We start from the raw sequence: 16952 nt of genomic DNA on the forward strand, positions 1-16952 counted from the left end.
TCGAGCCTTTTGTTTTGTTTTGCATTTCTCCTCACTTGCATCCATCCATCGCTCGGCGCTCACAATCCTCCACCGTGTTATGCTGCAGTCCATTGTGCTTGTTTATCTTCCCGGCAGCGTTCCTCTGAGTGTGAGAGAAAAATGCAATGCCACTGCTATCAAGTTAAACAATTTCAAAAGTGAATACATTTCCCTGTACACCTGTACCTATTGCAGAGTCTGTGGGATACAATCTGTCTTTAGATAACTAGTTTGTGTCAACAAGTGTAACTCACATAATTGTCCTTTTTAACATGTTGGCACTAAAGTATTTGAAGTGCCATAAAACCGAAAATGGTAATCCAACAAGATCTAGAATTAGAAAAAAATCTGAATTGTGACAAATAAACTGTTCTCATTAGAAATAATGATTCTATGCAACTGGTGTTAGGGACCCTTGATTCGTTAACAGGTAACCTTTAGTAAACTTAAGAAAACACTTCAACTTTTCTTGAAATATGCTTATTTACTTTCTTGCTCAGAATTTGATGAAAAGATTGATAAAACCCTCATGATTGTTTAATAAATATGACGCTAAAGCTAGCATACGGTTAGCTTAGCTTAGCTTTGCCTATAGCATATAGACTGGAAATAGGTGAACACATCTCACCTTGTTCTGTTATTTTCTAAAATCACAACCAGTGACCTAAACAGGTGCAATTACGTGTATTTTGTTAAGGGACATGTAATCGTTGATGGACCGACATGAGACTGATACAAAAAAAAACGTTCCATTTCAGCCTCAACCAAGAGTTTTTTATCCAGAAATGTAGAACTATTCCTTTAGTATGACTTTTTTCTTATACAGAAGGAATCAAAAATGGATAAAGGAAATGGATTACTAATTTTTTCCAATCCACATCACTTTCCTTGTTATTCTTCACCTCTCCTCTCCTCTCCTCTCCTCTCCTCTCCTCTCCTCCCACAGTTTTTGAAAGCCTCATGCATTTTGCTTCAGGTCACCTCACTTGGCGGGCTGAAATCACCTCGAGTGGGAAACGAGAGGCCATTTCAGAGCACAAATCCTTTGGATGCTGCGATGCAGAGCAACATAGATCAGTCGTCGGGGGAGTTAGACAAGTAGCGCTTGTCTAAGATGATGATACTGGGGCAAGGGGAAGAAGTGTGGGTATTTGTGTGTGTCCATGCGTCTGTTGGGAGGAGAAGATAGGATGGGAGGGCTGATGTTAAGCTATCAGTGTAGAGGCACTCAAACCCTTAGCTTTAACAACTGTAACGGCATAGCAGCTGCAGGAGCAATGACAGCAATCCATACGTCTGCCATTTGTGTGTGCTCAAAGTCACGTTAACCATACAGCTAGGGATACAACATGAGGCTTTCAAAGATGTGTATTTGTGCTTATGTACGTTTGTGTGCCTTTGTGTGAGGATGTGCGTTCATTGGTCTAGCAGAAGATATATTTTATTTTGTTTGCATTTAAAAGCTTTCCAGTGCACACACACTCCACACACACATTGGCAAAATGGGCAATCACAGATGAGGTAATGATTTGAAGTTGATCTGAACCATGAAGTGAATTTCTCTATGCATGGCTGAGGGGAAGATCTTATCCTGAAAGAAAAACGCAGCTTTATCTATAGGCTGAAGATAAACCATAAAAACACTTTTTCCAGATGAAAAATAAATGAAGAACTGAAATGCTCATCTGAAAGCTGGCAGGTGGTCGTACTGCAGGGGAGGAAGGGGAGAAAGAGAAAGGGGGGGGGGGGCAATGAATGAATGAAGGACAGAAAGGTTGAGTGACTCATTCTGCAGTGTGTATTTGACCGCTTGAAACATATTGCCATTTAATTACAGACATGAGGAGTGGTCCCTGTAGCGTTTTAACATGCATTCAAACACACAGTAAGCGAGCAGGACACACACACAAATTGTGCAGTGGGAACTGGCACAATTGAAAATAAATCAATCGGCACATTTCCTCCACCTTTTAACTGGGCCGCCCACCTGGGGAGAGCTTCTTTATACCCTTTCATTCTTTTCCCTCTTCTATTCATCCCGTCTTGCTTCACTCAAAACCACAAATGTCATCCTAATGTTTGCACAAGAGAAAACGGTCAGGGGCTAGCCAGAGTCAGTAGGATTCATCCTCTGGAGAGTGTCTGGACTAAATTGCCTGGTAGTCTGTCTAACAGTTACTGAAATATATCAACCTGGACCAAAATCTTGCACTAACTGACAGAAAGTCGCTGCTATCGCACAATGCTGAAGTGGCTCAAAAGCGGTGAGCTGTTTGAAGACCCATGCATTGATGCTGGGCTTTGAGGCATATTTGATTTAAAGTAGTGACATTTTTGGCCGGCATTTTCAGTAGTGACTAGAAAGGGTATAGTAACTGATAAGGGCGTTGGAGAAGCATCAGATTCAGGCTTTACAGGTAAACCTCATTCACATACTGTGCACACTGAAGCAGATCGAGCTCAGAGATGATAACCTGTATCACTGTTTTTACTGAGGGAAATTCACTACCCCCCCCCCCCCTCTCTCTAATGCAAATGAGCCACCGCTGTCTTTTCAGCCAAGGTGACACAGGATTAGGGTAGGTGATGATGATAATGTATAATGTGAATCCGTCAGTGTAAATTGGAAGAAATGACAACAAAGGAAAATGCAGTGGAATATTTTACTGAAAGAAACGTCTGATACCAGAGCTTTTCTAAACGAAAACCGCACTCTGAATGTATTTATAATGACGACGTTTCTCTCTGTCATCAGTTGTTTTGATGAAAGTCATATTTATATCTTTATGGTGGTGGTGGTGGTGCTTTGAGCTGCAAACAAGGGGTTGGTATTGATCCATCTCATAATGCACATCCAGGTTTGATATATGGCTTATGAAAGGACTTTTGATATCCTCCTCCACGGTCCTGCCCTGCCTCCCACTGTTCAGGTAGCCCAGTAATGGTTTGTTGGATCAATGTCCGATAAGCAGAGCGCCATGCAGTGAGCCTCTGTTCTGTCCCCTTTACTCCACAACCAGGAGGATCGGATAGAACAAAGGAACCTTGAAGGAGAGCATGTTTTCTCCAACAAAAAGCAATTAACTCACGACTTCTCGGTGTAATGAGAAGCAACGTCAAGTGGCTTAATTTACAAGACGGCATTGATTGACTCTTCTGTTTTTTCTCTTGTCAGGCGTAACCGACGCAGACACCATGGTGAATATGCGGAAGGTGACCCATCAGACCATTAGCGAGGAGATGTCCAAAACTGTTCTCCTCCCCTGCCTCTTCACCCTGCGCCCCGGGACCAGTTCATCCCATGAGCCCCCCCGGATCAAGTGGACCAAGGTCTGGGGCCAGAGAGGCTCCGACGGCCTGCAGAAGGAGCAGTCGGTCCTGGTGGCTAAAGACAATGTGGTCAAGGTAAAGTAAACACTCAAGGCGGGCATGTGGGAAATATTTGGTGTGAAGTGGTCTCATTCTTACTCCCCTCTCTCTCTCCCTGCAGGTGAAGAAGGCCTTTCAGGGTCGTGTGATGTTGCCTGGTTACAATAAGAACCGCTACAATGCCAGTCTTGTTCTGTCAGGGCTGCGCTCCAGCGACTCGGGCCTGTACCGCTGTGAGGTCGTGGTGGGCATCAACGATGAGCAGGACACAGTTCCCCTGGAGGTCACAGGTAAATACATTTTCTTTCTGATAAAGGAAGCCGCTTTAAATGGAAGTCACACATGGAGTGGTTTATGTCAAGATAGAGAAAACCTAGCTGTAAGCTTGTCACATTTAACAAACTTCAGGATATCTACCTAATGTTATGATATCAAATCTACCTCAAGGACCTGGATAACTCATGAAACATGCAATAAGTAGTCAAGGGCCCTAGCTCCAAGCTAGTACTCTTGCTAACTTCCCAGCAGGTGTTCTTTAGCTACATGAATCAGAGAAGCCAAAACAACTATTAAATCCGTCTACAGGTTATAAAGCGTTACATTTGCAGCGCTCAATAACTCTTGTGGTAATTACCAAATACCAAATCATTTAAAGGTTTAAACTTTACTGAAAGGAGAGAGGTGCATTGCAAATAAACCAGCATAACCATGACTATATATTATATTGTTAAAATTAAACCCCAGCTACAAGTTTGAAGTACATTTAGGAGACTTAATGTGCCTTTTAATAGAGAGAATGTTAAATATTCCTATGGGGAGAAAGCTATCACTAGTCCAGTCTTTAACATTTGAGCCGATGGTTTCTGGGTTAATGAAAGTGTAATCAGCTTTCTATCATTACTTAGCAAGTAGGCACCCATAGCTGGTCTTGTTTCAACATATTATAATGTGTTTTTCTGTTAAATCTACACTGGACAGTCTCACCACTAAACTGTTATTTGAATAACTAGAGGGAAAGAGCAAGCAAGCAAGAATCTGCTAATTACCTTACAATCCTCATTATTTCTGTGATTCAGTATCATTTCTCTGCAAATGTTATAGTATCATCAAGTGATGAGTGGTTATATACACAGTCATTATCAGAGTTTATGTCCCTCTTAGTTTTGTCCATGTTTTCACCCACACGAATAATTGTCTCAAATCAACGCTCCTCTCTTTGGCGGAGCACAGCCCCCCCATAGCTCTCAATGTCTACCACTATGAATAATAATGACCCTGTTTTTCGTGTCAGGCTAATACAGCCATTACACCCAGGGTTGTGTACTGTCAGCATACAATGTATGATGATGTGGAGAGGTGAGGGAACTCGAACACATTAAACATCATTGACCTTGGCCACTCAGGTGCTGTTCATGCACTGAAAGCCAAATGCTAGGAACCCAGCAGTGTATGCTATTGTGAAATAGTGTTACTCTGACCGCTCTGAATGACTCTCGCTGGTCTTAACTAAATAGACCATTCACAGTAATATCTGTATCCAGGACACAGGCGTTTGTGGAATTACCAGACTGGCACGCGGTAGCTCACTGGAGGAGAACAATAATTACTTTTTTCTGGGTATATTAGCTGCTGAGCTTTCGTCAGATTCTTTCCAGGTCACTATTTTTAATAATAATCTTTTAGCATAATGACCACAGGGAATCACACGATGCATTATCCACGGTGCACTTTTCTTCCTCATCTTCAAACCCATGCTAGTGTTGCTAACATCTGCTCATAGGCCAAGTAGCCCTTTTCTGTTACCGTCTTTGAGAGTAACAAGGATAGTTTCCACTATATATCCAATATATGCAAACATGTTTATGTGTATGGGAATGTCTGTGTGTGTGTGTGTGTGTGTACAGGCCACAATGTCTTTATAATTAACAAGGATGCTGTCCTGTTTTTGCAAGCTAGCAGAGTACTTCATCTTTCTCCATAGGAGCAGTCTGCATTTAGTGGGCAAGACCCCGGTCACAATGCATGGGAGACCAGTGCATCCTCCCCATCTTAGCCAATCGATTAACACCGTATGAAAACCACTCCTTCAGAGAGAAACCAATTACATAGCTGGCGAGGAGTAGCCATCTCCAGGGCTTAGTCTTAATTGGCAGTCACGCTACATGGCAGACCACAGCCGTCCTCACTCTAATTCTACTGAGTGCTTAACGTATTAATTAGCAGGTATTGATGCTGCTCAGCTATATCAATATCATATTAATCCACAGTGCTCTTCTCAGAGTAATTTGTGCGTGCCTGCCTAAGCCTCGATGAGATGTCCTTCCTCTCTTGCCATCTTTTTTCTTAATTTCTCCCCTGCTGCCTCGCTCTTACTCATTCCTTGTTTAGTCTCCATTTTCTTTCTTTCTCTTGGCACATATTGACTGGTCAATTGGCTGTGTCCCGACCAATTAGAAAGTAATGCTATTGATAGCGTTAGCCGTTGTTTTAGGTGGGATATGGATGCCCACTTTTACCTGCTGTGAGGACAATAGATAGAATATGAGCACTGGGCATGGTGCAAAGCATATTCTAATTGTTTGAACAACTTCCTCATCAGATAGCAATGTATATCTTTGAAACCTAAACTGTTTCAGAGACATTCATGTCATGAATACAGTATATTCAGTCTATAGTTTGCATACACATGTGTAGATCCCTAACCATGTGTGACTATTCATACTGTTGTTAATACTTTAGAGAAACCTGTAATTAGTACCACAACTTAAACAAAATCGTATCATACTCTGTGTATGCAGATTTAAATATGAACCGATTTTAAGTCTGCCCTTAGTGTTTATGTTACCTTTTGTAGGCTCTTTAATGTTAGACCATGTTTTAGGAAACTATGCATCATAATAGTTGACAGCAGATGTCCTAACACTGCCGCATTATCAGAGTTTTGGCAACGTTACTACAAATCTGTCCAAAAACAGGTTCATCTGCTTTTGAATAATTGAGAAATACTATAGTATCATTAAAGTTAATAATTAGCTACTTTCACACACAAAACGTGAGAATTATTCGAATTACATTTTGAATTCAAACAAAGTAATTGCTGTGCTGTATAATGCAGTGTAGTGTTCTAAATAATATACCGAGGGACACCTGTTCAACGGTGCTATAATATGGGGCAACATGCAGTCATAAAGCACAGGGCCAACCCACAAGTAGTGCCTTCCTGTTCTCTGGAGACTGTGTGGGGATGTGTAAAAATGCAGAGGGTAAAAATAGAGGCATGAAGTATTGGGCATTCAACCCTCATGTGGAATAGGTCTGGGTTTTTCCTAGCCGACAGCAAACCAATTTGTCTATCTCTTGTGTACGTATTAGCCAGCGAGTTAGCATCTCTGTTTGGACGCAGCCTCCAAGGAGAAAGGATGGAAAATGAGAAAAGAAACCGAGGAAAAAAACACAGGATTTATGCTCCACATTTTTGTGAAGAGAAGAATAAGACCAAGACAACACAATGGCTAGATAGACTCTTGGCGTTGAGGAAACTGTCTTCTGCTGTGTGTGTCACAAACACACATGGCCCTGCTTGCTTTTCTTACGGCCAAAGCCTGGAGTGCTAATGCTCAAATTGCCATGCAGGCCTCCATCTCGCAGGAATCTCTGTCACTCTCCCATACAAAGCCAGCCAAGATAAAGGATCCGTGTTAGCAGCCAGACGGCCTCTGGCTTTCAAGTCACTGGATGTTCCTCGGGGGAACAGCTGTGTGAATGACAGGCAAAGGTGGGAGGTGAGGGAACGTTAGATGGACACTTCTAAAGCTATTCCCTTCCCATTTAAGTGGAATATATGACCCTTTCACAGCTAAAGGAATCGTATCTCACTTTGTTCCCAGTTGATTTTCTTTTCCCCTCACTTATTTGTATTCCTGTCTCCCTCTCACCTTCTTATAATGTCTCTGTGGTTCAATATGCGATGAATCCACTACATACATGTCATTGAATGCAGCGTTTCTCTGTTTCTATCTTTGCCTTCTTTGTCTTCCCATCATGAGTGCGGTGGCTGGCTTTGCTGGCAGAAGGGTGACATTGTGTGTGTGCTATTAAAGCAGAAAAATAAACATCAGCACTGTTTTTCATACGCAGTATCCAAGGGCAACATCTCTTTTCTCTAATGATAAGCCGACCGACTGTCAGATGCAAATGAGACTCCCGTACACAGGTTGCTGAACCTTGAATGCTTCTTTTCCTCCTACACAGAGAGGGAACATTGTCAGTACATGATGTGTATGTCTGGAAGGCTCCATGTGAGCGTGTCAATCGCCATGTTTTAGTGCTTCAAGGTTGTAGTTCATAAATATTACGGGGACCCAGAGGTTGCAGGTCATAAATTCTCGCAAATACTTTTCTGGAGCATCCTCCCTACTTGTTATCACATTGTGTATCTCTTTGTTACAGGTGTTGTATTTCACTACCGGGCCCCTCATGACCGCTACGCCCTGTCCTTTGCTGACGCCAAGAGAGTGTGCGTGGAGAACTCGGCAGTCATCGCAACACCAGGCCAGCTGCAGGCTACCTTTGCTGACGGATACGACAACTGTGATGCAGGCTGGCTGTCTGACCAGACTGTGCGGTGAGTTCAGAATCAGAATCAGATGTATTTGCCATGTTAGTTGACACGTACAAGGAATTTGCTTTAATATATATAGTGCTTACATATTGGTGGTGCAGTGGCGCAGTCTGTAGGGAACCTTGAGAAGCTTGGAAACGAAGGGTCGCCACGCCAGACAACAATGTTTTTAAACCTACTGTGTATAGGTTCTGTATTGTGTGTGTGTGTGTGTGTATTGTACTTAGTGTAATAACATCTGAGTGAACCACTGGGGATGAATAAAGGTTCGTATTTTTCTTCTTAAACGCAATGATGAAATATTAAGTTATAAGAAAATGAGAAAAATGAGAAAAAAGTATAAAAACTGGAAATAAATATAATATATATACTGACTTTGCATTCCTCTACAGTGTCAGGTCTAAAAGCTTCATTTTGTTGGAATAACTGAGAGGACAAACTTTACTGTCACTATGGTTACAACTGCAATGCAGATCAGTGTCTCTATACTGCCGTCATTGAAAACAATTTTAAGTCCGGAAGAAATGTTGGCCTCTACAATTTCAAAATGCTGTGAAATGACTCCTTTCTTTCTTTAGTGCCAACAACAAATGATGCGATCCGTGGGCAGAACCCAACGTCTATAGTCCCTGATAATCACTTACAATGCAGCTGCATCTGAATACCCTGCTCGACATAGCAATTAGCCGTCTTAGGCTCAAAGTAACAAGGTTTGCTGGCAGCTCTTGTTTATTCGACCAGGCTGCTATTTTAAAATCTCCATTTCAGCCTTATATTTTTGGATAATTCGCCACATGATCAAACATTGTAACAAAAATAAATTCACTCTGCTGCTCAAGATATGTCTCAAAACAGAGAACAAAGCATGCATGCCATTTTGATCTTTTTCTATAAACACAAAGCTGTGCAAAATAATTGGCTCTAATTGCTTGTTTGCACACTGTAAATGCAGTTAACTACATCTGCCCCCTCTGAGCTGTCAGTCAGGCGTCTGCGTGTGCCTCAGCCTGCCAGTGTCCGTAAAGTCCCTCACCATCATCAGTCAGAGCTGCTCTCCACTTCTACATTTTAATTTCTGTTGCTCCAGTCGCCAGGCAGATTGACTGTTGTCTTCCTGACACTTTTTTCACAACCTTCCTGCGGCACAGCTTCCTTCTTTCTTTCTCTCGTTCCGTCCTACGCTCCCATTGTTTTCACTCGGGAGTCATCTAATTGGTCCAAATCCAGGAGGCTCTGACTGCACATCAGCCAAAAGGGAAGTGTCCAATTAATACGGTGGAGAAAATACAGACATCAGGCATCGCTTCATCAGCCACCAAGCAGAAAGAAAGAGGCTGAGGCCCGAGAAACTACAAGACTTAGTTCTTTTGTTTTTACTGAAAACAGGTCGCTTTATGGTTATGTGCAGGCATGTGTGTGTTATCGATGTGTGTGTGTGTTTGTGCATCTGTGTATATGTCTGTTCCTTATACTTCATAAGACCCTGTATGCCCGGTGTAATCTTTTAATCAGCCTCTTTCCCTGTGCCCTGGTGCTGCCGGAATCAATGTTCTTGTGGAATAATTGCTCAGTTGGAGCCTGAATATAGATCGCTGTTTTCTCAGCCCCACAAGCCACTGAAGGTGGATTATTTTAACCTCTCCTTGACTTCCAGCTTCTACCTACCTTTCCCTCTCTCTCTATCTGTAGCGTTACTGGAATTCTGAAATTGCCAGAGTATTAAACACATTTCAAAACGATTTTAAGTCAAATGGTAGGGTAATTTTCCTGTGAAACCCACACTGCAGGCAGAATAATTAAAGGAAGCAGGATACTGTATATATTGAATTGCTTTCCAATTGTTGTCCTGCGGTTGTTGTGACAAGTAATGAATGTTACTGTATAACTCACTCTGGCATTACATCCAGTTTCAGGAGGATATTAAATTTTTCCTTTTCTTTCTTAGGGGTAAAATATTTTGGTAATCTCTGTGAGGAAGATATACTTAAACCCATTGTATTTAGAGCAGGAGATGATGAAAGTGCCGTTCAGTTTTTATCTTATTGTGTATGCGTGTGAACACAGACTCGTCCCCAGGGAGACAAGTTTGTGTGTGGCTGCTCTTTCTTTGCCAAGCTAAATTATTCTCTCTCTCTCTCTCTGTCCCCGTCACTTGGATTTCTCTGCAGGTATCCCATCCAGTCGCCACGGCCCGGTTGCTATGGCGATCGCGAGGACTCACCTGGAGTCCGTAACTACGGTGATAGGTCACCCGATGAGCTGTTTGATGTCTACTGCTTTGCTAAGCAGCTTCACGGTAGGGGTCAGGAGCTTCATCCATAAATGTGGGTTTAGTCATGCAGGAGTGCACAAAGCAGGAGAGCGCTGCGACCAGGACTCACAACTGTGTTAGCACAGAGAAGAGAAAGGGCAGCGTGAGAGAAGAGTTTGTGTAAGACAGAGACAACACTGAATCCAGAAAACATGTTACAACCTTATTTAGGCAAAACATGCAACGAGTGTGTCAGTTGTGTTATCCTTAAAGGTCCCCTATTATACTTTTTTTAGGCATATATTATAGGTCTCAGATATATAAAAAACCTGTCTATGAAGCTTTGCTCAAAATACCAAACAGATCATGCATTGCAGCATCCCATAATCCCCTCTGTTTCAGCCCCGTTTCAAAAGTGCTGATTCTCTGTCTGTTAATTTAGATGAAAATAAGGAGCCACTCCCCACGCCCCTCTGAGAGATATTTGGTTAAAAAGAACACAATGGTGCTCTAGGAGGAGATTCAGGTGATAAGGGGGTGGGGGGGTACCTTGGTTGGTGATTGGCTAATGGTTACACAAGCCAAAAAATCGTTATGACATCATAAAGTGGCCAACATCTGATCAGCTCATTTTCAGACAGGTTTTTATATAAATGGATCAGGACAGAAAGTGAGCTAATCTTTTTTCCTAAAACTTTCAGAATCTCTTTACAAAGAGGGGACACATGTTGATGTATAAAAGACATGAACAAGTGGATTTTGCATAATAGGTGACCTTTAAACTTTACTTTTGCAGCACCAAAGGCAGTTGTTTTAAAGTAAGACGCAAAGGTTAGCTCGTATGCTAATTGGTAAAGGGGTGGCATATTTTCTTACATCAGGAACAGTGCTGGTCCTTCATTTCCACGTGTCCTACATCATGGATCACCAACTGGTTTACCTTTCACATGTAGCTTTAGCCTAAGTCTGTTGGCCCCCCTCCTCGAACGCTGTATCCAGTTCTCTATAAATCCGTGGTGAGCACAGCCATTATGAAAATCAGATCTATTAAAGGTGGGGTAGGTACATTTGAGAAACCGGCTCGAGATCGCTAGAATTTGAAATACACAACCGGAGAAAATCTGCCACTTCCTTATAGAGCCCCTCCTCCAACACACACGAACGCGCACATGACCAATGAGGGCACGAGATAAGTTTGTGCACAGATGGAAGGCTGACAGGCAGGTAGGCCATCCAGTTATTTTAGCCGGGCCGGCTAAAATGACTGGTCGTACTTTTTACAGTACTACGGCTTCCACAGATGACATTTTTTTATGGATATTTTGTCAAAGCACTTAAGATATTCATTGCTATCGGGATGTTAAGAGCATTCCATGGAATATAACAAAAAGTGTATCTCAAGCCGGTTTCTCAAACTTACCTACCCTACCTTTAATGTTCAAAATCTAAACAATTTTGATTTGTTATGTATTGAAACCCGCTTTTGGTTAAGGAGGATGACAATGTATATTTAATGTAATCACTGTCCACATAAGGACTGTGTTTTCCATGTATTGTCCCATTCACTCAGCTATGTATCCGTTAGGGTTATTCTATTAGGCAACTGAAGTTTCTGGTTGGCTTTCGCTCCTCTTCAGATATACATATTCTTTTATAAAAACAGTGGAGGGGCTGAAATACATGATTTGTCATATTTGCAATATTTAAAAGAACAATCATAAGTACAGCAGGTTCTTTTTAACTCCAATAACTCACACTGCAGGGACCAGTCTATCTGTGTCATGTGTTTATGAAGTGGTAAAAGCAGGACTGTTATTAGGGGTTCAAGAGGTACATTTTTAGATATGAATGTTCTGTATGTGACTGAGATGTTGAGCAAAGAAGATTGCATGACCCCCTGTTGACTTTGTATCCAGCAGTTCACAATTTAATTCAGTGAGATAAACAACCTGATTGAAACGATCAGCGCGTAATTGTCTTTAATCAAACTCAAATTACGAGATGATACATAGCAGGTGTTTTCTCTCTTATTCTGTAAAAAGAAAACAACACTAGAAGTTTAATTTAAAAGCTCTGTTTTCCTATACACACCATTTACAGCAGACTTTACATATCTCTACATCCCATTATATTTCAGCATGGTTTGGTTTTCTGTAGGAGATGACTTTTAATGTAGTAAAAGAGGGTTTTAGTAATACAGTATGCACACAAATAAATGTAACTGAATTATCTGCCATAACAAACAAATTAATACGTTAAATATGACAATTTTAAACAAATGTCTAATAAGGATAAAATATGTGGGGATAACAATTAAATAGATGTAAACCAAATGCATGACTGGCCGTTGACCGAGTATAAATTAGCAACTTTTCTCCTTCCAATAAATATCTCCGTCATCTTCTAGCCTTCCTCCTCAAACATCTCTTCTCAGATAATATGCTTCTGCCTCTTTCATGTTGTTCGCTTCTTCACCCTTTACCTCCCCATCTCAGTTCAACACATCAGCCGCACATTTCTTTTAACTCTTGGCATAAATCTCCTGGATCCTCACGTCGAGCTTCATCAGTTCTCCGCTCCTCATTCCCACTGTCCACTCCTCCAGCTCATATATTTTTCAACACAAGCTGCCAGTGGATCTTCTGATCATATAATTGAATGTGTGCTGCACAGACATCGTGGTCCTCTCGAGTTCTCTCTTTCAGGCCTTATTTTTGCATCTCTATTTTATCCACATCAAACCCCACCCTTCCCTTAAGCTTCTTCTTTCTTCTGCTCCTTCAGTCTACTTGCCTTTCTCTTAGATGCTTCTTTGCAACTGCTTTGAATTCAAAGAACTCTCTTTATATAGTCTATTCATTGAAAAACTGATGGTTTTTTAAAATTATTTTTACCCGAACAATAGTGCATTCTTATGCTGAGCAAATGCAATTTTTATCTCAGCACATCAAGTTCCCAACTCTTATTACATTGGAAAAGTTGTATAAGGAGGAAAAGTAAATGGATGGAACTTATGAAGACACTTTGAATCATGCGCACACACATAATATAAAAAGCTAGAGACTTGAATGTTGTTACATAGTGTTTTACAACTAAACAAACCACAAAACTAAAACTGGATGTTAGTCTGAGGGCTGAAATGCCTCCAGTCTCACACTAACACATTTCTCTCTTCTCCTTCTTCTCCTCCCAGGTGAAGTCTTCCACTCCACTGTGACGGAGAAGTTGAGTCTGGCCACAGCCTCCACCCACTGCCACACCCTGGGAGCCCAGCTGGCCACCGTGGGTCAGCTGTACCTCTCCTGGCAGGCCGGTCTGGACCAGTGTGACCCCGGCTGGCTCGCTGACGGCAGCGCCCGCTACCCCATCAACGTCCCGCGGAAGAACTGCGGCGGAGACGAGCCCGGCGTGCGGACCGTCTACAACAAGCCCGACCGCACTGGCTTCCCTGACACCACGGCTCTGTACGACGCCTACTGCTACCGAGGTAACGCTGCAATCTGTGTTGATAAAATTGATGATGCACCATCATTGTGGTAATTGCCATGGCAACGACAGAGGGGTCTGGGGACCTGCTTTCCATTCTGGTTTTTAATTAGCACGACATGTTTGTGTCACACATGAAGTACTTGCAAAGAGATTGTCTGACATTTGGAGCCCCCCCTGATGGATTTGAAGGCGTGTACTGTATGTTGTGTTTAGTGAAGCCTGAGAGAGGGGGAAACCAACAGAAAGAGGACAGAGAGGAAGAGAGAGATACAAAGTGCAGGAATGTGAACGAGTCCAACAGGGGTTTGCAGTGACTCTGTGCCTGACCTTGTCTTTTATCATGTGCCAACTGAGAATGAACTAAGTTAGTTTCATCCTCTCCTTGGATCGACTTCACGGCTCATTCTGTTCACTGTTGTTGTTTATTTATAGCATTCTTCCACAGTGATATCGTTCCTCCGGGGCGGCAGGCTTTTGCGTTGACATAGAATGTTTGCGATTAGTTAATGTAGGCAAAAAACAAACCTTGGTTAGTTTTAGAAAAAGTTTCGTAGCGTCACATGACATATTGAGGTCACTCTGGTTGGCCCTGGACACTGATGGTTTCTCCTGGGGAGAAAGTCCTGAAAGACTATTTTAACACCAACCTGACCCCTCCCATCCTGAGCAGAGTCTGCGCTCTTAGTACTACAGATTTGGCTCTGTTGAAGAAACAGATGGGTTAGTATTGGAGTTAGTTAAGCAGACAAATAGGGCATCTGTTAGCATCTGTTAGCATCTGTATGAGAGCAAATGGGCTTTCATGTATCTCCAATGCGGTCTCCAACCCATTGAACTGCCCAAGCATCAGTATGTGGCTTCCTGGTATTTTGAAGATGATCACGCCTGTGATTTTGCTTGATTTTGCTTTTCTGGCTTCTATTGATTGAAGCAAATTACAGAGTTAATATTTGACATTTGTATTTTCACAGACAGGAAAATAAAGGTGGCAATTCCATCTCTCACAAATTCAGCTTATGACATTTTCACTGAACAAAAACATCTGCATAACCCAATCATTTTAAATACACAATAACAGCATGAGAGCGGAGCCACAGTGCATTTGTCCAAACAAAACGTTGATCGATGAACCTCTACATTGCACCAAAGCTTTATGCACATTTACATTAATATTTAAAACTAATTGTCTTTCAGAAAGCTGAAAGTAGATAAAAATGGTAATATGTTTTGCTTAATAGCATCAATATGGCTCATGCAAATAATATTGTCGATACAATCTTTTGAACACAATATATGCATGTTTGTTCATTTGAAAATGTTTGGATTTTATGGAAGAAAAAACGGAGCCACATGTGGTACAACTTTATCAGCCGAACGTCGTACAGCATGCTCTGAATTTAATATTGTTTGAGAAGCAATGCCAGGGAGGTGAGAGGTAAAGATGAGCAGATACAGTACATCAGGTGAATAACTACCACTGTTGTGTGTTGCAGCCCACCACACAGAGGGGGTCCAGGCTGTGGAGGCGCAGGCTTTGTACCAGGGACCCGACCCAGCAGCAGAGCCCATCTCTCCAGTCACTGAAGCCCAGCGTAGTGCTTCTTTATCCAAAACCTCCACCTGGACTGGCCTGGTTGACTTGGACAGCGCAGGAGTCAGCTCCATTGCTGGGAACAACGACTCCTCTGAGATCTCTGAAGAGCACGTAGTCATCCATTTAAGACCGGAGGAGGTTTGGGATGAAAAACAGGCGAGTCAACTGAGCCAGGAAGAGTCTGAAGGCCCAAAGAGCAGCAGCACCATGAGCCTTCCAGACCAGGAGAACCATGGGGGGTCTGCTCATGAAGAAGAAGATGGTGGCTATTATGGTTCATCTGACACCCCAACGTTATCCTCCATAGCTTCGTCCACTCCCCAGTCACAGACTAGTAACAGTGTGTTGGCTGAGTTTATGAACACTCTGGTAAGGCCCTTTAGGTATTTGACAGCAGGTAAGGAGGTGGAGGAAAAGAGACTTTCAGTGCTTAAAGAAAAACAAGGGGAGAACCAGACACAGGGGGAAGCATCCAGTAGCAACCCGAGTAGACCGAGACCAAGTGGAAACAAGGGCAGCATGGACAATGCTATTCTGGAGGACAGGAGTTTATCCTCCAGGCCTCCCACCAGTGGACTACAGGCTCCAGAGGAAGGTCTGTCTGAGCAGGAGAAAGAGGTGATGCCACTGGTTCCATTAGTGCCTGCAGTCCAAAAAGATGACAACACTACCCAGCCCGGAGAAAAAACCTCCAGCACGTCTTCTAACAGCCCTCCATCCAGCAGCAGTAACGGTATGAAAAATGGATTTTATCTGTGTGTGTTTGTTGTTTCACCTTTCAACCTTTTGAACTCATAACTGAGTATGAAATTGAATTATAAATGAGGGTAAATGTAAGCTGTTTTATATCAATTAGAAGCCTGGTGCATTAATACGTCGATGGTGAATGTAGGATCTGTTTATGTTGTGGTTTTTAAACAGTATCATACTCTCTATTCCACCCTCTCTTCTTTTCCCTGGAGTATGCTATAATGTATTCCTCCGCAGGGCAATTTGAAGTACCGCTGTAGATTTGATCAAACAGTAATTGCAAACAAACAAAAGGGGCATACCACATCATACCACATGCAATTCAAATTGTTGGAGTGGAGACCGTTCTTCACTTATTCTCATGTTTATCGAGTGCTTTCTTTATAGTACAGGCTGTGATAGCGAGGACATGCTAAACTTGAATTAATGTAATTTGCAATAAAAGGTTTGCTCACATATGTAATGTATGTTCAGAATAGCAGACCTGCATCACAAATTACAGCTTATTTATTTCCTTAAGAATTGATTGGTATTAGGTGTGGAGAATGTATTAAACAAAGCAATGTTAATAGACATGGATGGAAGTTTAAGAAGTCTGTGTTCAGACATAAAGAGAGAAACGGTCTGGGGACTAGGAGAACGCCTGACAAGTGAAGGGGTTCATTGTTTGTGTTTTTGCTCCATGTGTGTGGGCAGAAGAGCCTGAAAGCCCCTATGAAACATCTACAGTGGAGTGAATTAGCCTCAGGAATAGTGCAGTGCAACACACCCAAAGAAGGAAAAGGTCACCAGGTCACCTCTCATGTCTTCTTGAATCCAGCCTTGCACCAAACCCAAGATCACTTCTTTAAATGTGT

The 16952-nt window shown here is 42.3% G+C and overlaps 1 protein-coding gene across 1 annotated transcript in view; it reads left to right on the top strand.

The window, feature by feature from the left end:
* The window catches only part of ncanb (neurocan b), a 134265-nt gene that overhangs the window by 39583 nt on the left and 77730 nt on the right, over positions 1–16952 (top strand). The window contains exons 3-8 of the mRNA XM_034147910.1: positions 3197–3426; positions 3512–3680; positions 7840–8014; positions 10180–10307; positions 13456–13749; positions 15245–16078. Of these exons, the coding sequence (XP_034003801.1) occupies positions 3197–3426; positions 3512–3680; positions 7840–8014; positions 10180–10307; positions 13456–13749; positions 15245–16078 (1830 nt within the window). The remainder of the gene's footprint in view (positions 1–3196; positions 3427–3511; positions 3681–7839; positions 8015–10179; positions 10308–13455; positions 13750–15244; positions 16079–16952) is intronic.

This window comes from Trematomus bernacchii, unplaced genomic scaffold (genome assembly GCF_902827165.1).
Source record: "Trematomus bernacchii unplaced genomic scaffold, fTreBer1.1, whole genome shotgun sequence".
In the NCBI taxonomy this organism is placed as follows: domain Eukaryota; kingdom Metazoa; phylum Chordata; class Actinopteri; order Perciformes; family Nototheniidae; genus Trematomus; species Trematomus bernacchii.